Source organism: Electrophorus electricus, chromosome 1, assembly GCF_013358815.1.
Source record: "Electrophorus electricus isolate fEleEle1 chromosome 1, fEleEle1.pri, whole genome shotgun sequence".
Taxonomy (NCBI): domain Eukaryota; kingdom Metazoa; phylum Chordata; class Actinopteri; order Gymnotiformes; family Gymnotidae; genus Electrophorus; species Electrophorus electricus.
Genome location: NC_049535.1, coordinates 8465249 through 8487475, shown reverse-complemented (window position 1 = coordinate 8487475; position 22227 = coordinate 8465249). Strand labels below are relative to the sequence as shown.

Sequence of the window (22227 nt, the reverse complement as noted above, 5' to 3'; positions counted from 1 at the left end):
CAACTAATTGTGTGATCAACAATCTTGCTGTGACTGTCATAACAGTTTTGGCTCACAAACACACAAAAACATAGTTTCTGATATGTTTGAACATGTATCCAGAGCTGCTGGTACTACCTGCCCTAGTTACTAACGCTAGAGGGAGGGGGGGGGGATAGTGGAAAGAATGAGAATATTGTGTGAGAGAGAGAGATTTTTTAAACTTGTTAAAAGCATACATTCCATATTTGGAAGAGAAAATGATTGATATGTTGCTTGATTATAAGAGAAATATTTGAATGTGTTAAAATCTCAGCTTGCGTTTATAACTGCCACACCCTCAAACAAAACATTTGTATCCTGAACAAACCCCATGTACATATAACATACATTTATTTAGTTGTGTGTGTGTCTGTGTAAGCATATGTGCATAATCAAAGTTTGTGTATCTGTATGAGTCTACATACGTATGTATGATGTACGAATCTTTATGTATAAATCTTTGTTATATTTATTTAAATGTTTTAAAATGCAGTTTTATTACTATTAATATTAAGCATTTTTAAAATTGTATTAATTGCTTTGGCAAAAGTTCTTCAGACCAGTAAAACTACATGAATTCGAATTTACATCTGAATACAACAGAGAGTACGAGACAGAGAGAGAGCGTATGAGTTTGTGTGTGTGTGTGTGTGTGTGTGTGTGTGTGTGTGTGTGTGTGTGTGTGTGTGTGTGTGTGTGTGAGAGAGAGAGAGAGAGAGAGTATGAGTGTGTGTGTGTGTGTGTGTGTGAGAGAGAGTGAGTATGAGTGTGAGTGTGTGTGTGTGTGCGTGTGAGAGAGAGAGAGAGAGAGAGAGTATGAGTGTGCGTGTGTGTGTGTGTGTGTGTGAGAGAGAGAGAGAGAGAGAGAGAGAGAGGCTGAGTAAGTAATAGAACAGTAGGAGGATTTCTGGCATGCATGGGAGATTGGGGTGTGAAGAGGGAGGGGACACTTTGATGGGAAGAAAAGAGAAAGGTAAAGAATGAGTGTGCTTCACACAACGAGACAGCAAAGGGGCTTTCACAAGAGTTCTGAGAACGCTGGACTAAGAGAGAGGAGACAGAGAGGAGACAGAGAGGAGACAGACTTCATTTCCTTCAGGTATGATCAGTTTCTTAAGTCGTATTCACTCAGCTGCATGGCTGTGAGAGGTAGCCATGGCAACCAACGTGACAAAAATATGGATCGCAACTACCTATTAGTTAAGGTTTCTCACAATTTCCATCTATTAGTTGATGTATTTTGCCTTTGTTACTGTAGTAATCCTAAACTATATCCATAGTCTTTTAAATAAGCGCTCCATAAAACTAATAAAATGATTCAACTCTTGAAACTTTTATATCCAGAGAATGGGGAAGATCTATCTGTTGTGGTATGCAGCCAGGTTTCCATGGAAACAGTCTGGCTCTGAGCCAGGGGGGTTTGAGGATAATGTGCTGAATATGTGGGGTTCTGTGGGGAGGGCTTGAGTAAGAATAGACTCTAGTGTTTACTGTGCCTGCCTGTTTGTACAAGTTACATAAGCCCATCTATGGGAACAGACGCATGGTCCATATCTGTGGCCAGCACTGAAAGAAACATCATCATCTAGAGAACTGAATGTTTCAGCGTTGATTATGAGTTTAGCTCAAATGGCTTAAAGATGACAGAGACCTGAGCTGAACAGCATTTCCAGGTGTTCGTGGGGGATGAGGAGTCCAACACTGACCTGATATTAGGTTGCAATTTCACTGTTCTTCCAAGTGGATTAAAGTACTAAGAAGATCCCCCACACACATTCCTTTTTAATGGGATTTGCTGTTTAGAACTAGCTCTGACGGTAACACTTCCTACAGAAAAGATGGACTTGTTCAGGAAAGCTGTAGCTATATTACAAAGCACAGAATCAGACCACACTGAGAGCGGTCCTTGTTCGAAGGCACAAGTGGCTCACCAAGGAGAACAAATACAAAATTACTCAGATTAACATAAATCTTGTGCTTTTCATTCCTTTGGAAGAATGAAAAAAACATCCTATTTGGGAGTTTTACCTCTTGTTTTCAGATTAATGGTACAGCCAAGAGATTAACACTGGACCTCAAACATATGTTGTCATCCAGTTTTTAATACAGGCATTGATTTATGTTACAGCTGTCATAAGGTTTTACAATATTATTTGTGGTCACTCTGTCATGGTGTCTGTGTATATGACTCATTTAAGATGGTTTGTGTCATTTGCGCGATCGTCATAATTTCCTTGTGTAACTTTGAGGGAATCAACTCAGCAAAACAACACTGAAACCACACTTCAAAATTATTATGAGTTAAAGCAGTTTAAATTAAAACTGACTAAAAGAGAATATGACTAACTTTTACTTGTATATCTTTTACAGAATCAAGATGTTTGGGGTGTCAAACTTTATACTCTTCCTGCTAATCTTTGTGGTTGACTTCATATGGGCAGCCTCAGTGAGCCCCTTAGCGCCTGACCTGCCTTTAAGGAAAACAAACATCATCTACATCCCTGACATTGACGAAGACTACGAAGACGAAACCTCCAAACCTTCGTATGGTCCCAGGCTGCCCTGGGAAACCACAACCCACTTAATCCCCCAGGAATGTGACTATGACCCCTGTGTGGTTCATGAGGTCTCATGCTCTGAGATCTCTGCACGCACCAAGTGTTACTGTCCGGGGCTTACGGGCCCGCAGGAGCTGCCGCTATCCCCACAGCTCCGCGAGGTCAAACAAGGAGCATCTGGAGAGGCGCAGGTGCATTGGTGTGCTCCTCTTTCTATAGTAACGCACTACAAACTGATGGTAGAAGGAAGAGAGGGCCTCCCGCCGGTTTTTGGGCAGTTTTCCCGTAATGGGACAGTGCGAGGAGTGAAGGTGGGGTCACGGGTATGCGTGGTGGCTGTGAATGACGCAGGGTTCAGCGTGGAGACTGAAATGTCATGCACCCAGTTCATGCCACAAGAGCTCAGCCAGGGAGCCGTCAGGGCCGGGGTAATCGCTGGCTCCGTCGGCTTCCTGGCACTGTTGTCATTAGTTGCACTGTTACTGTGGCGACAGAAGTCTTGTCAGAAGGACAGGTCCTTGAACGCGGAGGGACTCGGAAATCCTTCATACACCATAAATGAAACCCTGTGATTGGACAGAGAGACAGAGGACATGATGTGGCTGGAAAATGTGACAGGACACTGTGACAGAAGAGTGAAGGAGGCAGGATAGCAAGAGACTGTAGAAAAAGCCCTATTGGATAAATAGATTTCCAAAATATTTTCTAATAATAGGTTTGTAAGCTTGTTGTTCTTAAAGTTTAATTTATGGTGCTATAGCACAATGGAATTGTTTCTATGAGGTTTTAGGGAGTCTTAGTTGTACAGACCCTGCTGGTTTAGAAGTCATGTACATAAATTGTTTACATAACTATGTCTTTTGGCACAACTAATCTTTTAACAAAATAACTTTAATTGCATTTGTTGTACCAAATGATTTGATTTGACCTGAAGAAAAAATATTTTAATAGAACTTAATTTCTTACTTGGTTTGACAGGGAAAAGAATAAAGCGTAAACTTATTGAAAATTTGTTTTTGAGTTATTGGTTGTATTGTATTTGTAATGTGAGGCACACCCACAGTTTTCCTTCAGCAAAATACTTTAGGAATGTAAAATGTAATTTAAGAAAGAGGCGTGAACTGGCACAGCTGGGGCACACTGGTACAGGTGGGGCACGCTGGTACAGGTGAGGAATACAAGTACAGGTGGGACAAACTGATACAGGTGGGACACACTGATACAGATGGGGAATACAAGTACAGATGGGGCACACTGCTATAGGTGGGGCACACTTATACAGGTGGGGAATACAAGTACAGATGGGGCACACTGATACAGGCAGGGTGCACTGGTACAGGTGGGGAATAAAAGTACAGGTGGGGAATACTGGTGCAGGTGGGGAATTCAAGTACAGATGGGGCACACTGATACAGGTGGGGAATTCAAGTACAGGTGGGGAATACTGGTACAGGTGGGGAATACAAGTACAGGTGGGGCACTCTGGTACAAGTGGGGTGCACTAGTACAGGTGAGAAATACAAGTATAGCTGGGCCACACTGGTACAGGTGGGGTGCACTAGTACAGGTAGTGGGACCTAGTTCAGGAGGGGCACACTAGTACAGGTGGGGTACCTTTATACAGGTAGGGCGCACTGGTACAGGTGGGGTGCACTAGTATAGGTGGGGTACCTTTGTACAGGTGGGGCGCACTGGTACAGGTGGGGTGCACTAGTACAGGTAGAATATCTTTGTACAGGTAGGGTGCACTAGTACAGGTGGGGTGCAATAGTATAGCTGGAGTGCAATGGTATAGCTGGAGTGCACTGGTACACCTCAGGAAGGTTTTTTGCAGAACAAAAGAAAAAAGAAGTTTCATAAAACATATTACAATCTAAAAAATTAAATACAATTTATGTAAATAAAAAACAGAAAATGCATATAAAAGAGCCAGAGCAGATGAAAAAGTATCAGTGTTTTAAGAAGCACCGCTAAATTTTACAAAAATGACCCATTTTCTATGAGACATACAGTATGAGCTCATTTATTCAGCAGCATACCCAGCAGATGTTAATGTATGTGTCCACCAGTAAATGTCTGTATGTGTGTATTCCTGTTATTGCTGGGTTTCCTGTATATTTTCTCTCTCTTGTTTTATCTAATCTCTAAGCATTGTATCTGTGTCATTTTGTTTGGACTGTTTCCATTTGTCTCTGTAATAATAGGTTGGGGGGAAGAAAATCCCTAATCATACTTTACTGTATGTCATAAACTCATAAGTGCTCAGTAATACTCTCCATACCCACCGCAATTAAACTTTAGCAAGAACAGTAAACCATTCCTTTTTATCTTCATTCAGGCTGGTGTCACATGTCTATTCTGCATGCATATTTACCCTAAAGTACATGATTACCATTGTAAGGCTGCATCCCCAGGAACTTTGCTTTGTTTTACAGCATACCTGTAGCACAATCTTCAACATTAAATGTAACTTGCAACCCCTAATGGCTGAACAAGGATGGTGCTGTTATTCCTGGTGTCTATACTGCAGAGCTGCCTTGGTATTGGAGTAATCTCAGTACTGCCAGCAATTCTGGAAATATGGCTAAAACATATTATTGGATATAAGATCCTTATACATATTAAAAGACATTATAGGACAAGCTGCTTAAATATATTATCTACATACACATCTCCAAACAGATGGGGGGATCTAGATATATTTTTCTGAGCTAGAATAAATTGTTTTCCCTTAAATTTAGACAGAGAAAACTATCATCTTGAGTTTTTTTTAACAAAGCCTAAATGCTGGGCTGGTCTCAATTTTTGTTTAAATGGTATTTGTAACCCTTTTCACCTCATACATTTTATGTATTGCAGAAATGTAAAAAAAAAACCATAGAATTAAGTATGTGTAAGTATGTGTATAATCTTATACAATAAAGGACTGAATTTTGTTCATTTCTGTTTGTTGAAGTTTACAATATTTATGTCGTAAATGGTTACAATAGCCACGTCTCAATTAAGTGTATGGGCTTTCCGTAACATGTCTTTTATTTTGAAAAGACTGGTCAGCCTAGTGATTGCTGCTGTCAAATTCACTGTTTTGTTCTAGGCAGATCAGCGCTGACTAATTACAGACGGATCCTCAGCGATCTTAAAGCAGGTTGATGGGAACTCAAAACTGTTGACCCCTGGTTTTGTCTTCTTGTAACCACATATATGTAGCTTCATCTGGGACATATAAAACTCCTTCAGCACAATGTCTGCGCCGGGTTTTACGAATCTCAACCCCTCCGTCAATAATTACGTGAATCCAACACAGAACGGTGGCGGAGGTGCAACCCCTTATCACAACGGTACGAGATTATCTTATTTTATCTTAGCCTAGCGTAGCCTAGCCTAACTACCCATCTTATTAACATCCTTAGCTAATGTAGGTTGCTAAGATATTGGCTGTCTAGCTAGCTGCCGAGGGGTGAGTTCCACTTTGATTAGCTAGCAAGCTACCTTGTAGGAATTATGTTTTGTCTAATATTTTTATGCCAGCACACCTCCTTAACTCTACCTAACTAGCAAGCTGGTTAATATACTACTGTAGTTGTAGACGTTTATGTGTATGTGTGCTAGCTGGCTAAATGGTCAACTATAACACACGTTAGCTCCGGGATTTCGGGCATGACTGCTTTCCTTCATCGACTAGCACTGACGCTAACCTAGCAGGCTAACTTAGCTAACGCTAGAGTGGTTACACGTCCAGCTGCGGCTTATTTTTTACGGCGTGTGATCGTCTGCGATCTCAGTGGTAAATCTATGTTAATGTAACTACATGTTATGTGTATTTAAAACTCCCAGCCATACAGAATTGACTTGTTTTGAAGCCGTTTTGCTGCTGTTCGGCTAATCTTCCTGTGAGCTCCATGGTCAAATACACTTACATCGTCCTTACTCACGCCGTCAAACTGGTGCAGTTTGCAGGGCTCGGATTTGCCAAACACGCCACTCATCTTTTTCTCAACTCCCAATGACCAGCCTTGAAATGTTCAGTATTATGTCAACTACGTCCGAACCAAACCCTTCACTGTCCGGGGAGACTGGGGGATTTGGTCCCGCGGGGATTAGCTAGCGGTGTTCTCGTATGTTCCTACTCTGAAAACTACTCGGGCTGCGCGGATGTCGTGGTTTTTCAACGGCGGACATAAAACCCTTCCAACCTAACAAACGGCAGTGGCATATCTTCATCGAGGGTCGCTCGAATTCATTTTTGGCCTCCATACACAAGATAGCCAACGCTATTGCTATTTCATATTTTCAAGTTTGGCCCTGGCCTTTTTTAATTATACTCCGGAGGACTGGGCAGCCGTTATTGTCTAAGTAACTGCCCTTTGATCAGATGTTGTAACTCTGATGGATCACTTTTCTGGCAGTCAGTAATAGTAATAATAATAATCGGATGGCATTTTTGCCTTATTTTGACTGTTAGTCTTATTTGCTTATTTTTGTTGGGGTCTTTAAGTGTCAGTGACAAGTCAGACCTGGTTTATTTTTGTTTTTTTTTTCTGCTTGATGATTTTCTTAATTATTAGAATATAATTTAATATAGTAATGATACTAATACTTTATTTTTCATTTTGCAGGTCCAGGCCAGCCACTCCCAGCCATGTATCCTGCTTCAAACTACTACACTGGAGTTCCCCAGCAGGGTTATCTTGCCATGCCGGGTCAGTTACCCCCACCGCCCAGCAAAGCCCCACCGATGAACACTGACTTCAGCGCCACCTACTACCACAACAGCCACTCCCAGGCTGGGGCAGGGCCAGGTGTAGGGCCCACCCCTTACCCACCTCCCCATGGCTTGCAGACTCCAACCCAGCCACCTTCCACCGCTACCCACTCTGTTTCTGGAGCCCCCCAGTACCAGCCGCCTGCCTCTTATGCCACACCTGCTAACTACTACGGACAGCGTTATGGTGCCTCCTCTCAGGGCCAGCAGCAGCCGATGCTGGTGCCTGCGTCGAGCAGCAGTAATCCACTTTTCCCCATCGTCTCCTACCCATCAGGCCCTGGGAGCAGTGAGTATGGGACGCTAAGATCATCCCAGGGAGCTGCAGAGCGTCCCCCCATCCCTGCTGTGATCCAACCACCAACCCACAGTGCTTTGCAGCAGTATCCTCAGGGCAATGGGGCCACACCCAAACCAGCGCAGCAGGGGTACGGAGCCCCACCCCTCACCCAAACGGCCACTGTCAATGGCCAGTCAAATGCAGGTGGGTGGGACTTGGACCCAAACAGAAGGAAAAAAAAGTTATACAATCAAAATTTCACTGGTCGTTTTACTTATTCATGAATTAATTAATTTGCTTTACTTTTATCATTTTTTTTTGTAACTTTTAATTCAAAATTAATTTTGTCATATTTTATTGTCTCTCTCCCTAGTTCAACAGTGCTATGACCAAACCCCCCCAGGCCCTGTGGGCCCTCATTACAGCAGCACCTCCCCCAGTTTGGAGGGCCCTGTCAGGGGTCACGCCCCCTCGGGGACGCCCTCCACCTCCGTGCATTCTTCACCGAGCCGCCAGCAAGGTGAGCACCCCCCCCCCCCAGAAAGCATTTCAGCCCCCTTGGCTAGCCCATCCCCTCCTCACGCTCGCCCCCTGGTGGCCACTGCACTCTGCAGCCTTGTGCAACGTGCTCCTTGTGATCATGTCTTGATGTGTCTGGCAGGTCTGCAGTGCAGCGGGCCAAGGGGGGGGCCACGGTCCGAGACCTCTGCTCCCTCAGATGCTTCACGGCCCAGTTCTCATAGCCAACTTATGTATGCTTTGTTCCGCCCATTGCTCGGTGCGACTGTGTGTGTCTGCGTGCGTGCATGCGTTTGAGTATCATTTATATAGACGATGTCCCATCCATGTATCATTTATATAGCATGAGTCTCAGGGTGTGGGTTTTTTTTCTGTTGGTTTAGCCTCAGCAGAGATTGTGACTAATGGGCCATTCTGCCCCGTGAATTCATGACTTCGTCTTTGCGTCCATGGCGCGTCACTCCAACCCTGTGCTCTCTGTGCCCCGCCATCCCTGTCTACCTCGTCCTCCTCCAGCTTACATATAGACTTCATCTGTTAGAGGGACCTGTTTTTGTGCCTCATTTGTCCACACTTGTCTAGACTATCTGGATTTATTTTTCTTGACTTATCTAGAACAGTGGGCTTAATGCCAGTCCTGGATTACACCCGAGTTTTGGCTAGTGCTGACTCCTTATGCTGGCTCATCCAACTGTGGAGGGCAGTAGAGTTCCAGGAAAGGGCCTGACGCCCACTGATCTAGACTCTGTGTGGGCCTGTTGTTGTTGCGTTTGTTTGTTTGTTTTTGGCCCCATCACTGCCTACTCCATGCATGTGTCTGACATACTGGGTATCTTGGTCCTGATCCTATCCCGCTCCCCTTCATGATCTTTCACAGGAATACACTTGTTACTACGTTAATAGAACAACAATAATAGTAGTGGTAATAATATTAATAGTGATTATAGTAGTAGGAACATGAAAAGGCACTGTAGATTTAGTGTTTTCGCGCCTTTCACTCTTTGCTCTTTCGCAGTGCTAAGTCTTTCATTTTTTCCACACACTCTCTTTCGTCCGCTCTCTCCTGCTATCTCTTTCTAACTCTCTCTTTCACTCTTTCCATCTCTCCCTCCCCCTCCTCCCTGGCTCCCTCTCTCCTGTGTCTGTCTCCTGGTCTGATGGTTGGCTATGCTGTATTTCAGGGCTCCTGTATGGTGGATATGGGGAAAATAGCGCTCCTAGTTCATCCACAGGGTTGCCAGGTGACCACTCCTCATCCAGCTCTGACCAAGACGACGAGGATGAGGAGGATGAGGAAGCAGGTCTGCTCTCGCTTTTATTCCTCCGCCCGCATCCCTTCGCCTTACGAGTCCCCAACCCCGGGAACCCCGAGCCCATTCACTGTGACCCAGGCCCCTCAGCCTTGTGACCGTACTGTGACCCAGGCCCCTCAGCCTTGTGACCTTGCTGTGTCCTTCCTGGTCAGATTAATAGGTTGAAGGTTTAATAGGTTGGTCTTTGCTTCCTGTTTTGTAGTTGTATTAGCTCAGTGAACATCCATTTCTCAAAAGTGATGGGCTGCCATTTTCCATGCACACCTTGCTTTCTTGTGTAACTTTCAGTAATTTCCAGTTTTTCATTTTACCTCTATAGCAGTGTGAACTTGGTGGCCCTATACATTAACAGAAATGATGTAAGGTTCACCTTGTTCTCTCATCCTCTCATATGCTTAGGACTGTCATGTAATGTGTGTGTGTGTGTGTGTGTGTGTGTGTTGAAAGACAAAGTGTTATTAATACCAAGCATGAAAAATGGAGTTCTTACTGAGCAGGTTTTTGTAAACAAGTCTTTACATGAGAGTAACTATTACCTCTGCAGGCTTATCTACCCTCATTCGCACACACCCCCACACACTCCCCATTAAGTCACATTAGGGAATAGGTTTGACTGGGCGAGCATGATCTTTGGATCATCTTTATTGCCACTGAGTGAGTGAGAGGTATAAGCATTTTATCTTGTATGCTAATCCATGTAAGGTGTGTGTGTGTGTGTGTGCGCGTGCGTGCTGGGAGTCTTTAGTCTCTTTGTGTGTGTGTGTGTGTGTGTGTGTGTGAGAGAGAGAGAGAGAGGGGGGTTGGCCTTCTGATGGACCCTGGAGCAGAACTGTTGTCACATGGTGGTGGGTGGGTGGTGTAAGTCAAGGAAGGTGTTGCAGTTTAAATCCTCACTGGTGTTTTTCTCTTGGGTTCAGTTCCCTGCTATATTAAGCTGAACCCTGAGGGCACTGGCTGACACGTCACTGTAGCGCTCTAGAGAAAGTCAGGCTTTTATCTCCAGCTGATTCCGCTCAAGGGCGAGTGTTCAGAAGAGGAACCATGTTGAGCCTTGGAGCGGGTGTCAGTGTGACGATGCAGTTCTCCTCTCGCTGTCTCTGTTCTTTAATAAAAGCCACTAATGCACAGAGGACACAGATTTAGCCTGTTGTCACTAGAGCCTAGCCAATCAGATCTCGCTCTCCCACGCTCTCTCGCTCTCACTCACTCACACACTCACACGCATTGTACTTGGCCCAAAAGTGTATGAGATTGCAGATTCGTGTCCTGTATACAGAATCCCCCTTTTCGCCCTGAGCCAAAGAAGCATAACCTTTTCTAGTAGCCTCCTGTTGGTGGGCTCTCGGGCTCGGACTGGCGTGTCCAAACAGCACAGCCATACAATTTCAGTAGGAGCACTTTGATAGGAGCACTTCAGTTTTATGTAGGATTGAGAGATGTGCTTATGGAGTAATAGAGGTCACAGCAGGTGGGTTTTCTGTTGAAGTGGGTAGTAAAGAGGCATACACACACACACACGTTAATGCATTGTACTGGTGGTTGATCAGAGGCTAGTGAGGATGTGGGCAAACACTTCCAGTTCTGAGATGTGGGCTGATTTCACAAAAACACCTTTGTTCTCCAATTGACTGATGTGTTTGTGTGAATGATAGCAGGTCATGTTGTATATTTATAAAGTCAAAGTCAGATTTATTTCTTTTTACAACACACATTGTCACAAAGCCGCTTTACAAATATCTGGGTCCAGATCCATGATGAGCAATCTGAAGGTGACAGTGGTTGAGTTAAAAACTCCCTGAATGTGTTTAAGGAAGAAATCTTGGGAGGATAAAGACTGAAGGGGGAACCTGTCCTCCACTGGGTGGGCCAGTTAGTAACCCCACACACACACACACACACACACCGGACTGAAGGGGGAACCCGTCCTCCACTGGGTGAGCCAGTTAGTAACACCACACACACACACACACCGGACTGAAGGGGGAACCCGTCCTCCACTGGGTGAGCCAGTTAGTAACCAGTCCATCATTTATAATGTTGTTATTTTTAGTCCAAGTATCCACTTCATTATAGATGTGACCAGGGGCCCCTGGTTCTGCACCTTTACATACAGAAGGCTTACTAAAAACTTCAGTAAATAAGTTGTTATATGCAGTCTCTTACTCTTTGTGTGTGTACACACAGGTGGAGACAGTTCTTCCACCACCACAGGTAGTGCATCTCCTGTTCCCAACAGCTACGAGTCCTTGGAAGGAGGCATCTACCCAGGTACACACGTCTTTCTGCCCTTTACCGCTGGGTGGCTGACCTGCGCTCTAGGTGCTGTGGAATGATTTGTATTCATCTCTCTCCCAGGCTCCTCCTCTGTTCCTCCTCCTGCTGACCCAACCAAACAAGCCCCGCCCTTTGGTTACAACTATCCAGCCATGCAACCTGGTTATCAACAAAGCCCCACCCCGAGAGCAGGCTCCTCCCCATCACATGGAGGGTACAATGCACCTGGATATCAGCCGTATTCCCAGGTAATAGCTAGGCCTGTCGTCGTGATTTATTGCATAATCACAAGATCGAGATTGATTGAGCTGACGGCAATCATTTGCTCCGATCTGGATTATGTTCCATACTAATTTGATTTCAAGACTGACTGACTCTTTATTGTAGTGTGTGTATAAAGCAGAGCAATAACGGGCACTTTCTCCTGACCCCTAACGTAACAGTACAGCTCAGCGTATGATGTCTATTGTCCAGCTCTACACTGGAGCTTCGAGGCTAATGTAGCTAGCAAGCAATGAAAGCATGTGGACATGATGTAATATCGTTCAAATGGCAAATTCTGTCTCTCTGGCACTCTCAAAACTAGTCATCAAGTAGCCTCAAACATTAAGTGGTCTCAAACCTTCTTAAGTAGTTTCAAATATTATCAAGTAGCCTCAGACCTTGTGTTTTCTGATCACGTATAAAATGTTAGCCATGTGTGGCCTCAGCTAACGTTACTGAGAACACCGTTAAGAGTCAGTGCCAGTAGGATGGGGTACCCCACATCCCATGACTCTCTGCCTCTTCTGTACGTTGAGAGTTGTAAATATTTCCAGCTGTTTTTTTTTTTTTGGTTTTTTTGGTCTCTTCACCATAAGAGCTCTCAACCTGTAATAGCGCAAGTCTTCTCTGAATGCACGTGTGCTCACGGAGCGTAACCATGGAAATGGGAGACTGTGACTGATGCCTCGGCAGACGTTGGCCTGTGTAGCTAATGTAGGGGTTAGGGGACAGGAGGGGATGCATGTAAGTGTGTGTGTGTGTGTGTGCGTGCGTGTGTAGCCGTTCCCCAGTCTTTCTCAGCTGTCGACAGCGCTGGGGGGTCTGAGTGGGGTTTCAGAACAGGAAGTGGAGGGCTTGCGTCCCGTCAATCTTCTGCAAGAGAGGAACCTCCTCCCCCTGAAACGCGGCACTCCAGCTGAGCCCAACCTCAGCAGTAACCTGCGCAAGATGAACTGCAGCCCAGAGTAAGGACTCCCTCGCTGAGTTTGTGAGGCCCATGGGATTAGCTATAATCTAAATTCTTTCTCTCTCTCTCTCAGTACGTTTCGCTGCACTCTCAGCAGTATTCCTCAGACTCAGGCCCTGTTGAATAAAGCTCGCCTGCCCCTGGGCCTCCTCCTGCACCCTTTTAGGGATCTGACGGTATGGCACTGCCCGCACCTCATTATCGCCACATTTGCTTCAGGTAAGCCGTGGTCACACCTGTTCAGTCGAGCCTAAGCGTGCACTTACCCTCCCTCTGCAGCAGTTGCCAGTCATCACCTCCAACACCATCGTGCGCTGTCGCTCCTGTAGGACATATATCAATCCGTTCGTGTCGTTCCTAGACCAGCACCGCTGGAAGTGTAACCTCTGTTACCGCGTCAATGACGGTAAGATGCACGTGAGAGGTCGGTGAAGGGCGCAGGCTAGTCCTCACCTCCTCGCCCGAGTTGCTGATTTCCATTGCCGCCATCTGACCGGTTCCTCTACGATTTCACAAGGTGTCTTCAGCAGTGTGAAAGCCATTTAAGATGTGAATCAGTTCTCTTGAAACACTCCTGCTGTCTGAACATTTCACAATGTGAGCTCGGAGGTTAAAATGGAAATCACTCTCTCTCCCATACTTTTTCTCTCTCTCTCCCCGTCATTGTGTTTTTCTCTCAGTTCCTGATGAGTTCATGTATAATCCAGTCACACGGTCCTATGGTGAACCACATAAGAGGCCAGAGGTGCAGAACTCCACAGTAGAGTTCATTGCTTCCTCAGATTACATGGTGAGGGAGGGTGTGTTAAACGTGTGTGTGTGTGTAACTGTGTCTGTGTGCGCGCGCATGTACTGATAGACGTCTACCTTTCTGTTATGGATGTCTGAGGTGGTATTTCTCTAATGTCTCTCTCTCTCTAGCTGCGCCCTCCTCAGCCTGCAGCCTACCTGTTTGTGTTGGATGTATCCCATAATGCAGTGGAGTCGGGCTACCTGAACGTGTTGTGCCAGTCGCTGCTGGAAAACCTGGAGAAGTGGGTGAACTGTGATCTTCATGACTTCTGTGTGGTTTAGCGGGAATATGATCAGCTGCAAGCTCTCACTCTCCTGCTCTCCCTCAGGCTGCCTGGTGATTCGCGCACTCGTATCGGTTTTCTGACCTTTGACAGCACTATCCACTTCTACAACCTGCAGGAGGGTCTGTCCCAGCCGCAGATGCTAGTGGTGTCCGACATTGACGGTAAGGCCCCCCCACCCCTCCAAAGCTCAGACTAACCAGGCGGAACAGGACAGATAGCAGTCAGAACTAGCTCTGGGTGGAATGTGGGTTTGGGGTTAACTGGACCGGATGAGGTTTAGTTAGAATACCGATGGTTCCGGTTCCGGTTCCAGCCACTAAGTCCTTTACATCAAAAACAGCCTGATTTGCCAGTCGTGATGTTAAATATTGTGTGTGTGTGTGTGTGTGTGTGTGTGTGTGTGTGTGTGTGTGTGTAAAACTCAAATGTGCTCTATGCTCTTTACAGATGTGTTCATTCCAACTCCTGACAGTCTGCTGGTAAACCTAAAAGAGAGTCATGAGGTATAGAACTTACACATATATGCGCGCGCACACACTCATTCACTCACTCCCATACCCCCCCACCCGTCACTGTGTGTGACAGAATTACATGCACCTGTTTGTCTCTTGTGGCTTGTAACAGTTTCTCGTTATGTTCCATTAAGTGCGTGTGTGTGTGTGCAGGTGTTTGTAAATTTGATGTTTCACTAATAGTTTATGATTACATTCCTGCCTATTTCTCTAACATTTCAGTCTTTAATGTGTGTGGTGTTTGTAGATGGTGAAAGATCTGCTTAATGCATTGCCGGCGATGTTCACACACACCCGGGAGACCCACAGTGCTCTGGGGCCTGCACTGCAGGCCGCGTACAAGCTGATGTCAGCCACTGGGGGGCGCGTGTCTGTGTTCCAGACCCAGCTGCCCTCCCTGGGGGCAGGACTGCTCCAGTCACGAGAGGACCCTAACCTGAGATCCAGCACCAAGGTACACTCACACTCTCTCTCACACACACACACACACACACACACACGCGCGCGCACGCACACACATGCTGGGATGTCAGAATGACCTCTGAACTCATAGTCTCTGTCCTGTTTTGACGAACGCGTCTTCCCTGTGAATGACAGCATGCTGTGACACGACGTCTGACTCTGGCGCTCTGTCCCGCCTACATCTGACTGTAGTGCCATGTGCAACAAGTTTCTGTGATGTCACATCAGTGCTGACTTTAAAATATGTTCAGACCTTTCCTTTAGTTTTTCAGTTGACTTTTTCATTCAGAGCTTATTACTGTTGATATATACATAAATCCAAAAATTTTTATATTGTTTGAAAGAAATCCAGCAGTTGGTTTTCGAGTCAAGTGTTAAATCTCAGCTTCAGCAGAACTTCAGTTTCAGCCAAGAATTCTCAGGCACTACACGTACTGCAAGAGTGATGAGAGGATGTCGAGCAGAAATGCAGCAGCATGAAACACACACACACACACACTCCCTGAGATTGGTGAAGAACTCCTAGTTCCAACAGTAGTGTATGGGAACACTGCAGGATCTGATGTATTTGCCTAAAAATACAAATGCAGTGAAACAGTTGGTGTCCTGTGGAGTATTGTTATGTTAGAGAGGAGCATTGTTACCATAGGAGGGGAGGGGAGGGGAGAGGGGAGGGGAGAAGGGAGGGGAGAGGGGAGGGGAGAAGGGAGGGGAGAAGGGAGGGGAGAGGAGAGGAGGGGAGAGGAGGGGAGAGGAGAGGAGAGGGGAGGGGAGGAGCATGGTTACCATAGGGGGAGAGGAGTCTTCACACTGACCATTTCCTTAGTGTTCATACTTTCTCAGTTTCTGGTAAAACACAGAAATGCCACTGGGGGGTGTGTGTGTGTGTGTGTGTGTGTGTGTGTGTGTGTGTGTGTGTGTGTGTGTGTGTGTGTGTGTGTGTGTGTGTGTGTGTGTGTGTGTGTGTGTGTGTGTGTGTTGTAGGGCGTACAGCACCTGGGTCCTGCTACAGACTTTTATAAGAAGCTGGCTCTGGACTGTTCTGGTCAGCAGATAGGGGTGGACCTGTTCCTGCTCAGCTCTCAGTATTCTGATCTGGCATCTTTAGGTACTCACATACACAGTCTTCTTAAAGGTGTCCTGGTCTGACCTGACAGCAATACTAAAATGAGCAAAAAGTTCAGTCTCTCTCTCACACACACACATGAAGTCATGTGTACACTCCCCACAGCGTGCGTGTCGAAGTACTCGGCTGGCAGCATCTTCTACTACCCCGGCTTCCATCATGTCCACAGCCCCGCACAGAACCTGAAGCTTCAGCAGGACCTCCATCGCTACCTCACCAGGAAGATCGGCTTCGAGGCCGTCATGAGGATCAGGTGCACCAAAGGTGAGCAGCCGCTCGCTTCCTCGCATCTCTGACCTGTGGGTCCATGCTGGGCCGTCACGATTTGGCGGTGATGTTTGATACTGTTTGGACTGTGAATACACACCTTGAACTTGACGTATAGAAGGATTTTGTTATGCAATACTGCAGTTCTGGTTGGTAATGGTCGAAATACAGATGTTCTGGGTTTTGGCCTGTTAACTGCACTTAAATGAACAGCAAATAAGTCCGTACAGGGTTAACGGCAGGGTTAATGCTCACATTTCAAAAATATTGTATGGAGATATGGTGTGAATGTATATTACTTTCATTCACGCGCAAGTGAACGTTTGCACTGGTATCAAGTTGTGCTTCTAAATCCAACATAGCAATCGGACCAAAGCGACAAAAGGTAATATAATATCTGACTTTACGATGGTTACTTTCCTGCAGTGGAAAACGGCACTTGGAAACGGTGTATTTAAGGCTCTTCACTGATCTGCATTGCACACTTTATTGGTTTTAAAGTCCCTGCACAGTTGTCTTTTTATTTTCACACTGTGAAAATAAGAATGTATTTAAATATTTTTGGAATCTTATATATTCCAGTTACTTTTCTTTTTTTCCCCCCAAAAAACAACATTAAAGGGGGTGTTTTGAATTTAGTTTTTTCTCTGTCGCCTTTTACCATTCTGCCGTGTGGGTGTGGCCACAGCGGGTTGATTGACGGCCCCAAACTTAATGGCCCAGTCAGGAAATCGGATCAACACGGCTTTACTTACCTGAACCTGAGGAGGTGAAACGCTGTTAGACCATCGCTCGGGTAAACAACTTCTCTGCTTAAATCGCAGGGCGCCACAGTTCATATTTTAATAATGTATTTAGAGAGTCATCAGGTGTGAACACAACACACGTCCTGCGGAAACGTACTGTGCGGGGCCTTTAAACTAAAACTATGAATATGCCAAAAGGTTGTTGCATGGTAGGTTGCACAATACATAAGGCTTATACAGAACGGGGACCATATTGACGGTAGTATTCAGCTAATATTCAGGCTAACAGTAGACTATTGACCTGACGGTTCTGACGTTAGCCATCATGTTGACGGTATTGACTAGTTTAGCCTACCTGTGACCCCTCTGTGGGGTAAATGTCCACTTAAATTTCTGATCGCTGGGGCTGTTTAATCAGACTGATTTTCTCGATATATCCGGGCCTTGCTTCTGGCAGAAGAGTACTGAAATAGGAAGGTGTTGACAATTCGTTAAAACAGTTTCAAGACACGATTTCCCACAACTTCACACTCACTCGTTTTAACTTTGCGGAATGTTTTCCCTCCCTCCGATGACGTGATGTTGCTAAGGGTATGTTGTCGAGGAAACGTCTGAGATACCGGGACTGTTTGTTTTTCTAGCTAAGCTAATTATAATATTAGAAGTTAACTTTCGCTCCATTTGTTTCTTATTCTGGTTTTCACGGCTAAATGTGACGTCGACTAGTCAGCGCCGTGGCGTGCCGTGACCCCCCCCCCCCAGTCAAATGCTGAGTCGTTACCCGGGTCTGATGGCTCACCGTATAACTAGTGCTAAATATGGAAATTTGTGTTCCACTGATAAAACCAGTTTGGACTACCATGTGAAAAAGGAAGCGCCCAGTCTCATGCCAGTCCCCCACCCACCCCCGCCCCCGGGTACAAAAAATACTTTATAAACTTAAAAAAAAACAAAAAAAACATCTGAGTAGGAGAGACAGACAGGTCAATGATATGGAAGTCATGCTTGAGTGTTGCCTGCTGTCTGAAAAATGTTAATTTTACTAATGTTATGTTTTGTTGTTTGATTCACTGGCAGGACTGTCGATACACACGTTCCATGGTAACTTCTTTGTGCGGTCCACTGATTTGCTGTCTCTGGCCAACGTGAACCCGGACTCTGGCTTCGCTGTGCAGATGTCCATAGACGAGAGTTTAGCTGACACGTCGCTAGCCTGCTTCCAGGCCGCACTTCTCTACACATCCAGCAAAGGTGTGCGCGCGCTGTTTTGCACTTGTGTGGGGTGGAGCACTTGTTCTGAAGTTGATGAGCAAAAGTACATTATGGTCTGTTTTTTATATTTGCCTCATCTCGACTGTGACTGGGTTCAGCACTGTGTTCTAAAAAAAAAAAAAAATCGTTCCTTTCTGATTGTGTTTGTGTAATTGACAGGCAAGCGGCGAATCAGAGTGCACACGCTGTGCCTGCCAGTGGTAAGCCAGCTCAGCGACGTGTTTGCGGGAGCTGATGTTGAAGCCATTACCTGTCTGCTCGCCAACATGGGTGCGTATGTTTTTCTCACACACACACACGCTCCCCGTTCTCTGAACTGACTTTGCTTCCTTTACAGTGTCTCATATTTAAGGTCTCAGGTTTCCTTTTGCCCAGTTAAATAATGACTTTTTTCCATAGAGAAATCCAGATTTTTCCTCCCTCTGGTATGCTGTTTTTTAAATACTTTTTCTGCCTCTTGCCCCCTTACGTCCCCCTGTGACCATGTCTCCCCCTCTCTGCAGCCATAGACCGCTCCATCTCCTCCAGTCTGTTGGATGCACGGGACGCGCTGGTGAACGCAGTGGTGGACTCTTTGGAGGCGTACCGTGCTAACGGCTCCAACCTGCAGCTCTCGGGCCTCACCGCCCCTGCCGCCCTGCGCCTCTTCCCGTTATATGTACTCGCACTGCTCAAACAGGTGGGGGCGCCGCACACACACACACACACACACACACACACACCATTTTTGCCACCCACACACAAGCAGAAATCAACACCCAGCTGGCCGGTTCACACAGCCTTGCGCTTCTGGCAGAACCATGCAGCGTTTTTAAAATTATTTGCGTTTTTTTTTCTGGTAGGACTGCATGTATTGTCCTTGTAGTGTCCCAGTCCACCAAAAGTTAGCTGATGGGTTTCACCAGAGGTTTCACGCCTGTGTGGTGTGATGCGATGCGAAACGTGTACAGAGCTGGTGATTCAGCTGTGTTGCTCCGCAGAAAGCGCTGCGGACGGGGACAAGCACTCGCCTGGATGATCGAGTGTTTGCCATGTGCGAGTTTAAGAGCCAGCCACTCAAACAGATCATGCGCTTGATCCACCCCGACCTGTACCGCGTCGACAACCTGACAGAACAGGTACACAAGTGTACACACACACACACACACACACAACACTATTTAGCTTGATGTCAGGGACAAATATATCATGCACTTATAAATAAATAAATGGTTTTATTAAAAAAACTAAATGGGAGTCGCATTTTTGTCACTTGTGTGCTGTGCTGTTTTATTTGCATGCATGCCCACTTTTGTCCTGCAGGGGGCCCTGCACCTGAATGAGCGCATGATTCCCCAGCCTCCTCTACTGCAGCTGTCCGCTGAGAAGCTCAGCCGAGACGGCGCCTTCCTCATGGACTGTGGCAGCGTTAGTGCCACTCTCACCAACTCTATACAAGTCTGTCCTGTTTCTTCTCATCATTGAACCTTTGACCTTTGCCCTGCAGGTGATGTATCTGTGGGTGGGAAAGTGCTGTGACGAGATGTTCGTACGAGACGTTTTGGGCTGTCCAGACTACGCCTCCATACCTCCCGACATGGTGGGTGGGGGTTTCATGGTAACCCGGGGAAGTTGCATGTTAAGTGGAAGATTTTCAAGAGTGTAGATGATGCATCTAAATCCCCAAACTAAATATGTGGTTGCACCTCAGTCGTGGCGCAACTCTACGGACATACAAGTTCTCCAGCACAGCTCACGTGCACACACACACCCTGCTGTGTCTGTAGCCTAGGAAGACAGAGAGATGATTTTTGAAAATGAAAAAAAGCTGAAAAGGTAATGTGTGCGTGTGCAGACGGAGATCCCAGCTCTGGAGACGACGGCGTCGGAGAGAACCCGAGCGTTTGTGTCCTGGCTGCAGGAGGCCAGAGCATTCTGCGCCGCCTTCTGTGTGCTCAAGTACGCCACTACATCCTCCCTTCCTCTGTCTCTCCTCCTCCCCCTCAGGAGAAGGATGTATGTCTGCTTCCCTGTTGTCATATTAAACAAGTATGCAGCCAGACAACAGAACACCAAGATAGAAACAAATGGCTTTTGGGTACACGCGGCAGGAGACCCACCCACACACACACACACACACACACACACACGAACAACTTCCCAAGTTCACAGGTTCACCTCCCATTGAACGAACACAATGTCACACTGATAAATATGTAAGTCGCCTGCCGTGTACTGCACATGTAAATGCATTTGTGTTTGCTTTGTACTTAGAGAGACTCTCCTCCCTCTTTCTGTCATTCTGTCCTTCTGTCTGTCAGAGATGAGCCCTCTGCTAAGAGTAGCTTTTTCCAGCACCTGATCGAGGATCGTTCCGAGTCCGCCTTCTCCTACTACGAGTTCCTTCTGCACATCCAGCAGCAAATGTCCAAATAGAGGCCCACAGAACCGAGCCCGGCGCTCCACCGCTGGTTCTGGCACTGTGGACCCATTTCTGCAGCAGGCTGTGCCATTGGACAGCAGAGTGTCTCACACACCCCTCCCGTCTCCCATTGGCCACAGCCCGTGACCCCTCTTGGGGGAGAGGGGTCAAGAACAATTGAAGCAAAGCATTGAATAAATGAACACATCATTTTACATACGCTGAACAACAGTGCAGCAAGTACATTGAATGAAAAAGGAGCTATACCCCATATATGGACACCGATCGGCCAGGCCGCACTGGTCCCGCCTCCACCACTCATTACCGATTGGGCAGGCAGCACTGGTCCCGCCTCCACCACTAATGTCCTGTCATAGCTACTGTTGTACCACATAACTTGATTCCAAATATTTTTATCCCCTCCCGCAGTGCCCCTCATCTCTGCTACATTACCTGTAGGTGCACTCTCACACTAGTGATGAAAGTTTTCACACCTAGCCTTCACTAACACTGCTCTTGTTTGCTTTTTTTGCTTTTTTTTAACACTGCCATACCGCACTCCATAGCACCTGCAGACATTCTTGTCATTCCATTTCTATTGCCTCCCTCTTTTTTGCTCTCTTATATTTCATCTGATTTTTATTTTCCCTCTAACATGCTGGCGTGTGTATGGGTGTGTGTGCAGTTGTGGTGTACTGAGTACAGGTCCATCTGTGTCACAACCATAACGCACACACCACTCTGCATCGCTGCCAGGATCTGTGCTTTGTGTGATGCTAGGATAATTCTCCTTCACTCCTTGCTTCCGTGAGGACCCCACATGACGACGTAGATGGCAAAACCGTTGTCATCCATCCACTTTGTAACTCTGGGGAAAATAATATTTTATGTGCGATAATTTATGATGAGCTTATTGAATAAAATGAAAGGCTGTACGTCTCTGTGGCGTTTCGAGTGGATGTCTGACATGCCGTGTTATTTAACTTTTCAGAGCACATTCCTGTAACACCAGCCCTCACCTTGTGGGTAAGAGCTACATGTAAACTAGATTGCTGTTGTGGCATCAGATTGTCTTTCAGGTCATGCTAAGCTAGGGTTTGGTAGAAGTGTGAACACAGTCTGAGCCTACTTTGGAGCAGAGAGAAACCTCCCCTGACCACATCCGTTGTCATGCTGGCTCAACTAGACTTTAGCAATTTGCGGAATTCTGGAGTGTTCTAAGAATGCCAGAACCCTAGAGTGTTCTAAGAATGCATATTCAGAATGACTGGAAGCCATGGAATCAAATGGAGCTTTTCCAAAGAACCAGTTTGCTTTAGGCTGAAGCCAACAGCAATTATGCCACCCTTTATCCAAACAGTATCCCAGAATGCACTGCTAATCACAGGGCCTGAGCAAAAGATG

General features: G+C 46.1%; 2 protein-coding genes across 3 annotated transcripts; both read left to right on the top strand.

Annotated features, from left to right (window-relative positions):
* The first annotated feature begins 859 nt into the window (after positions 1–859).
* On the top strand, positions 860–5063 carry LOC113591098 (LRRN4 C-terminal-like protein). Its single transcript, XM_035532469.1, has 2 exons — positions 860–1120; positions 2392–5063. The coding sequence occupies exons 1-2, from the start codon at positions 1002–1004 to the stop codon at positions 3149–3151; spliced, it is 879 nt and encodes a 292-aa protein (XP_035388362.1). The 5' UTR covers positions 860–1001; the 3' UTR covers positions 3152–5063.
* Positions 5064–5667: 604 nt separating this feature from the next.
* On the top strand, positions 5668–21777 carry sec24b (SEC24 homolog B, COPII coat complex component). 2 transcript variants are annotated; one of them, XM_035526277.1, is made up of 24 exons: positions 5668–5917; positions 7196–7825; positions 7995–8141; positions 9322–9441; positions 11638–11721; positions 11809–11975; positions 12772–12956; positions 13032–13134; positions 13238–13364; positions 13639–13748; positions 13880–13992; positions 14080–14198; positions 14485–14540; positions 14797–15003; positions 15996–16119; positions 16243–16401; positions 18228–18401; positions 18582–18692; positions 18926–19101; positions 19403–19540; positions 19725–19829; positions 19909–20001; positions 20257–20360; positions 20723–21777. In XM_035526277.1, the coding sequence occupies exons 1-24, from the start codon at positions 5821–5823 to the stop codon at positions 20835–20837; spliced, it is 3564 nt and encodes a 1187-aa protein (XP_035382170.1). In that variant the 5' UTR covers positions 5668–5820; the 3' UTR covers positions 20838–21777. The 2 variants fall into 2 exon arrangements, with proteins under 2 accessions (XP_035382170.1, XP_035382171.1); XM_035526278.1 differs by lacking the exon at positions 9322–9441.
* Positions 21778–22227: the final 450 nt, after the last annotated feature.

Excerpts from the sequence above, each read along its gene's own strand:
- LOC113591098 (XM_035532469.1), top strand. The coding sequence starts at position 1,002 with ATGAGTGTGCTTCACACAACGAGACAGCAAAGGGGCTTTCACAAGAGT. Across the intron at positions 1,121-2,391 it reads ACAGACTTCATTTCCTTCAG|AATCAAGATGTTTGGGGTGT; the intron begins GTATGATCAGTT and ends TATCTTTTACAG.
- sec24b (XM_035526277.1), top strand. The coding sequence starts at position 5,821 with ATGTCTGCGCCGGGTTTTACGAATCTCAACCCCTCCGTCAATAATTAC. Across the intron at positions 8,142-9,321 it reads TTCACCGAGCCGCCAGCAAG|GGCTCCTGTATGGTGGATAT; the intron begins GTGAGCACCCCC and ends GCTGTATTTCAG. Across the intron at positions 9,442-11,637 it reads TGAGGAGGATGAGGAAGCAG|GTGGAGACAGTTCTTCCACC; the intron begins GTCTGCTCTCGC and ends GTGTACACACAG.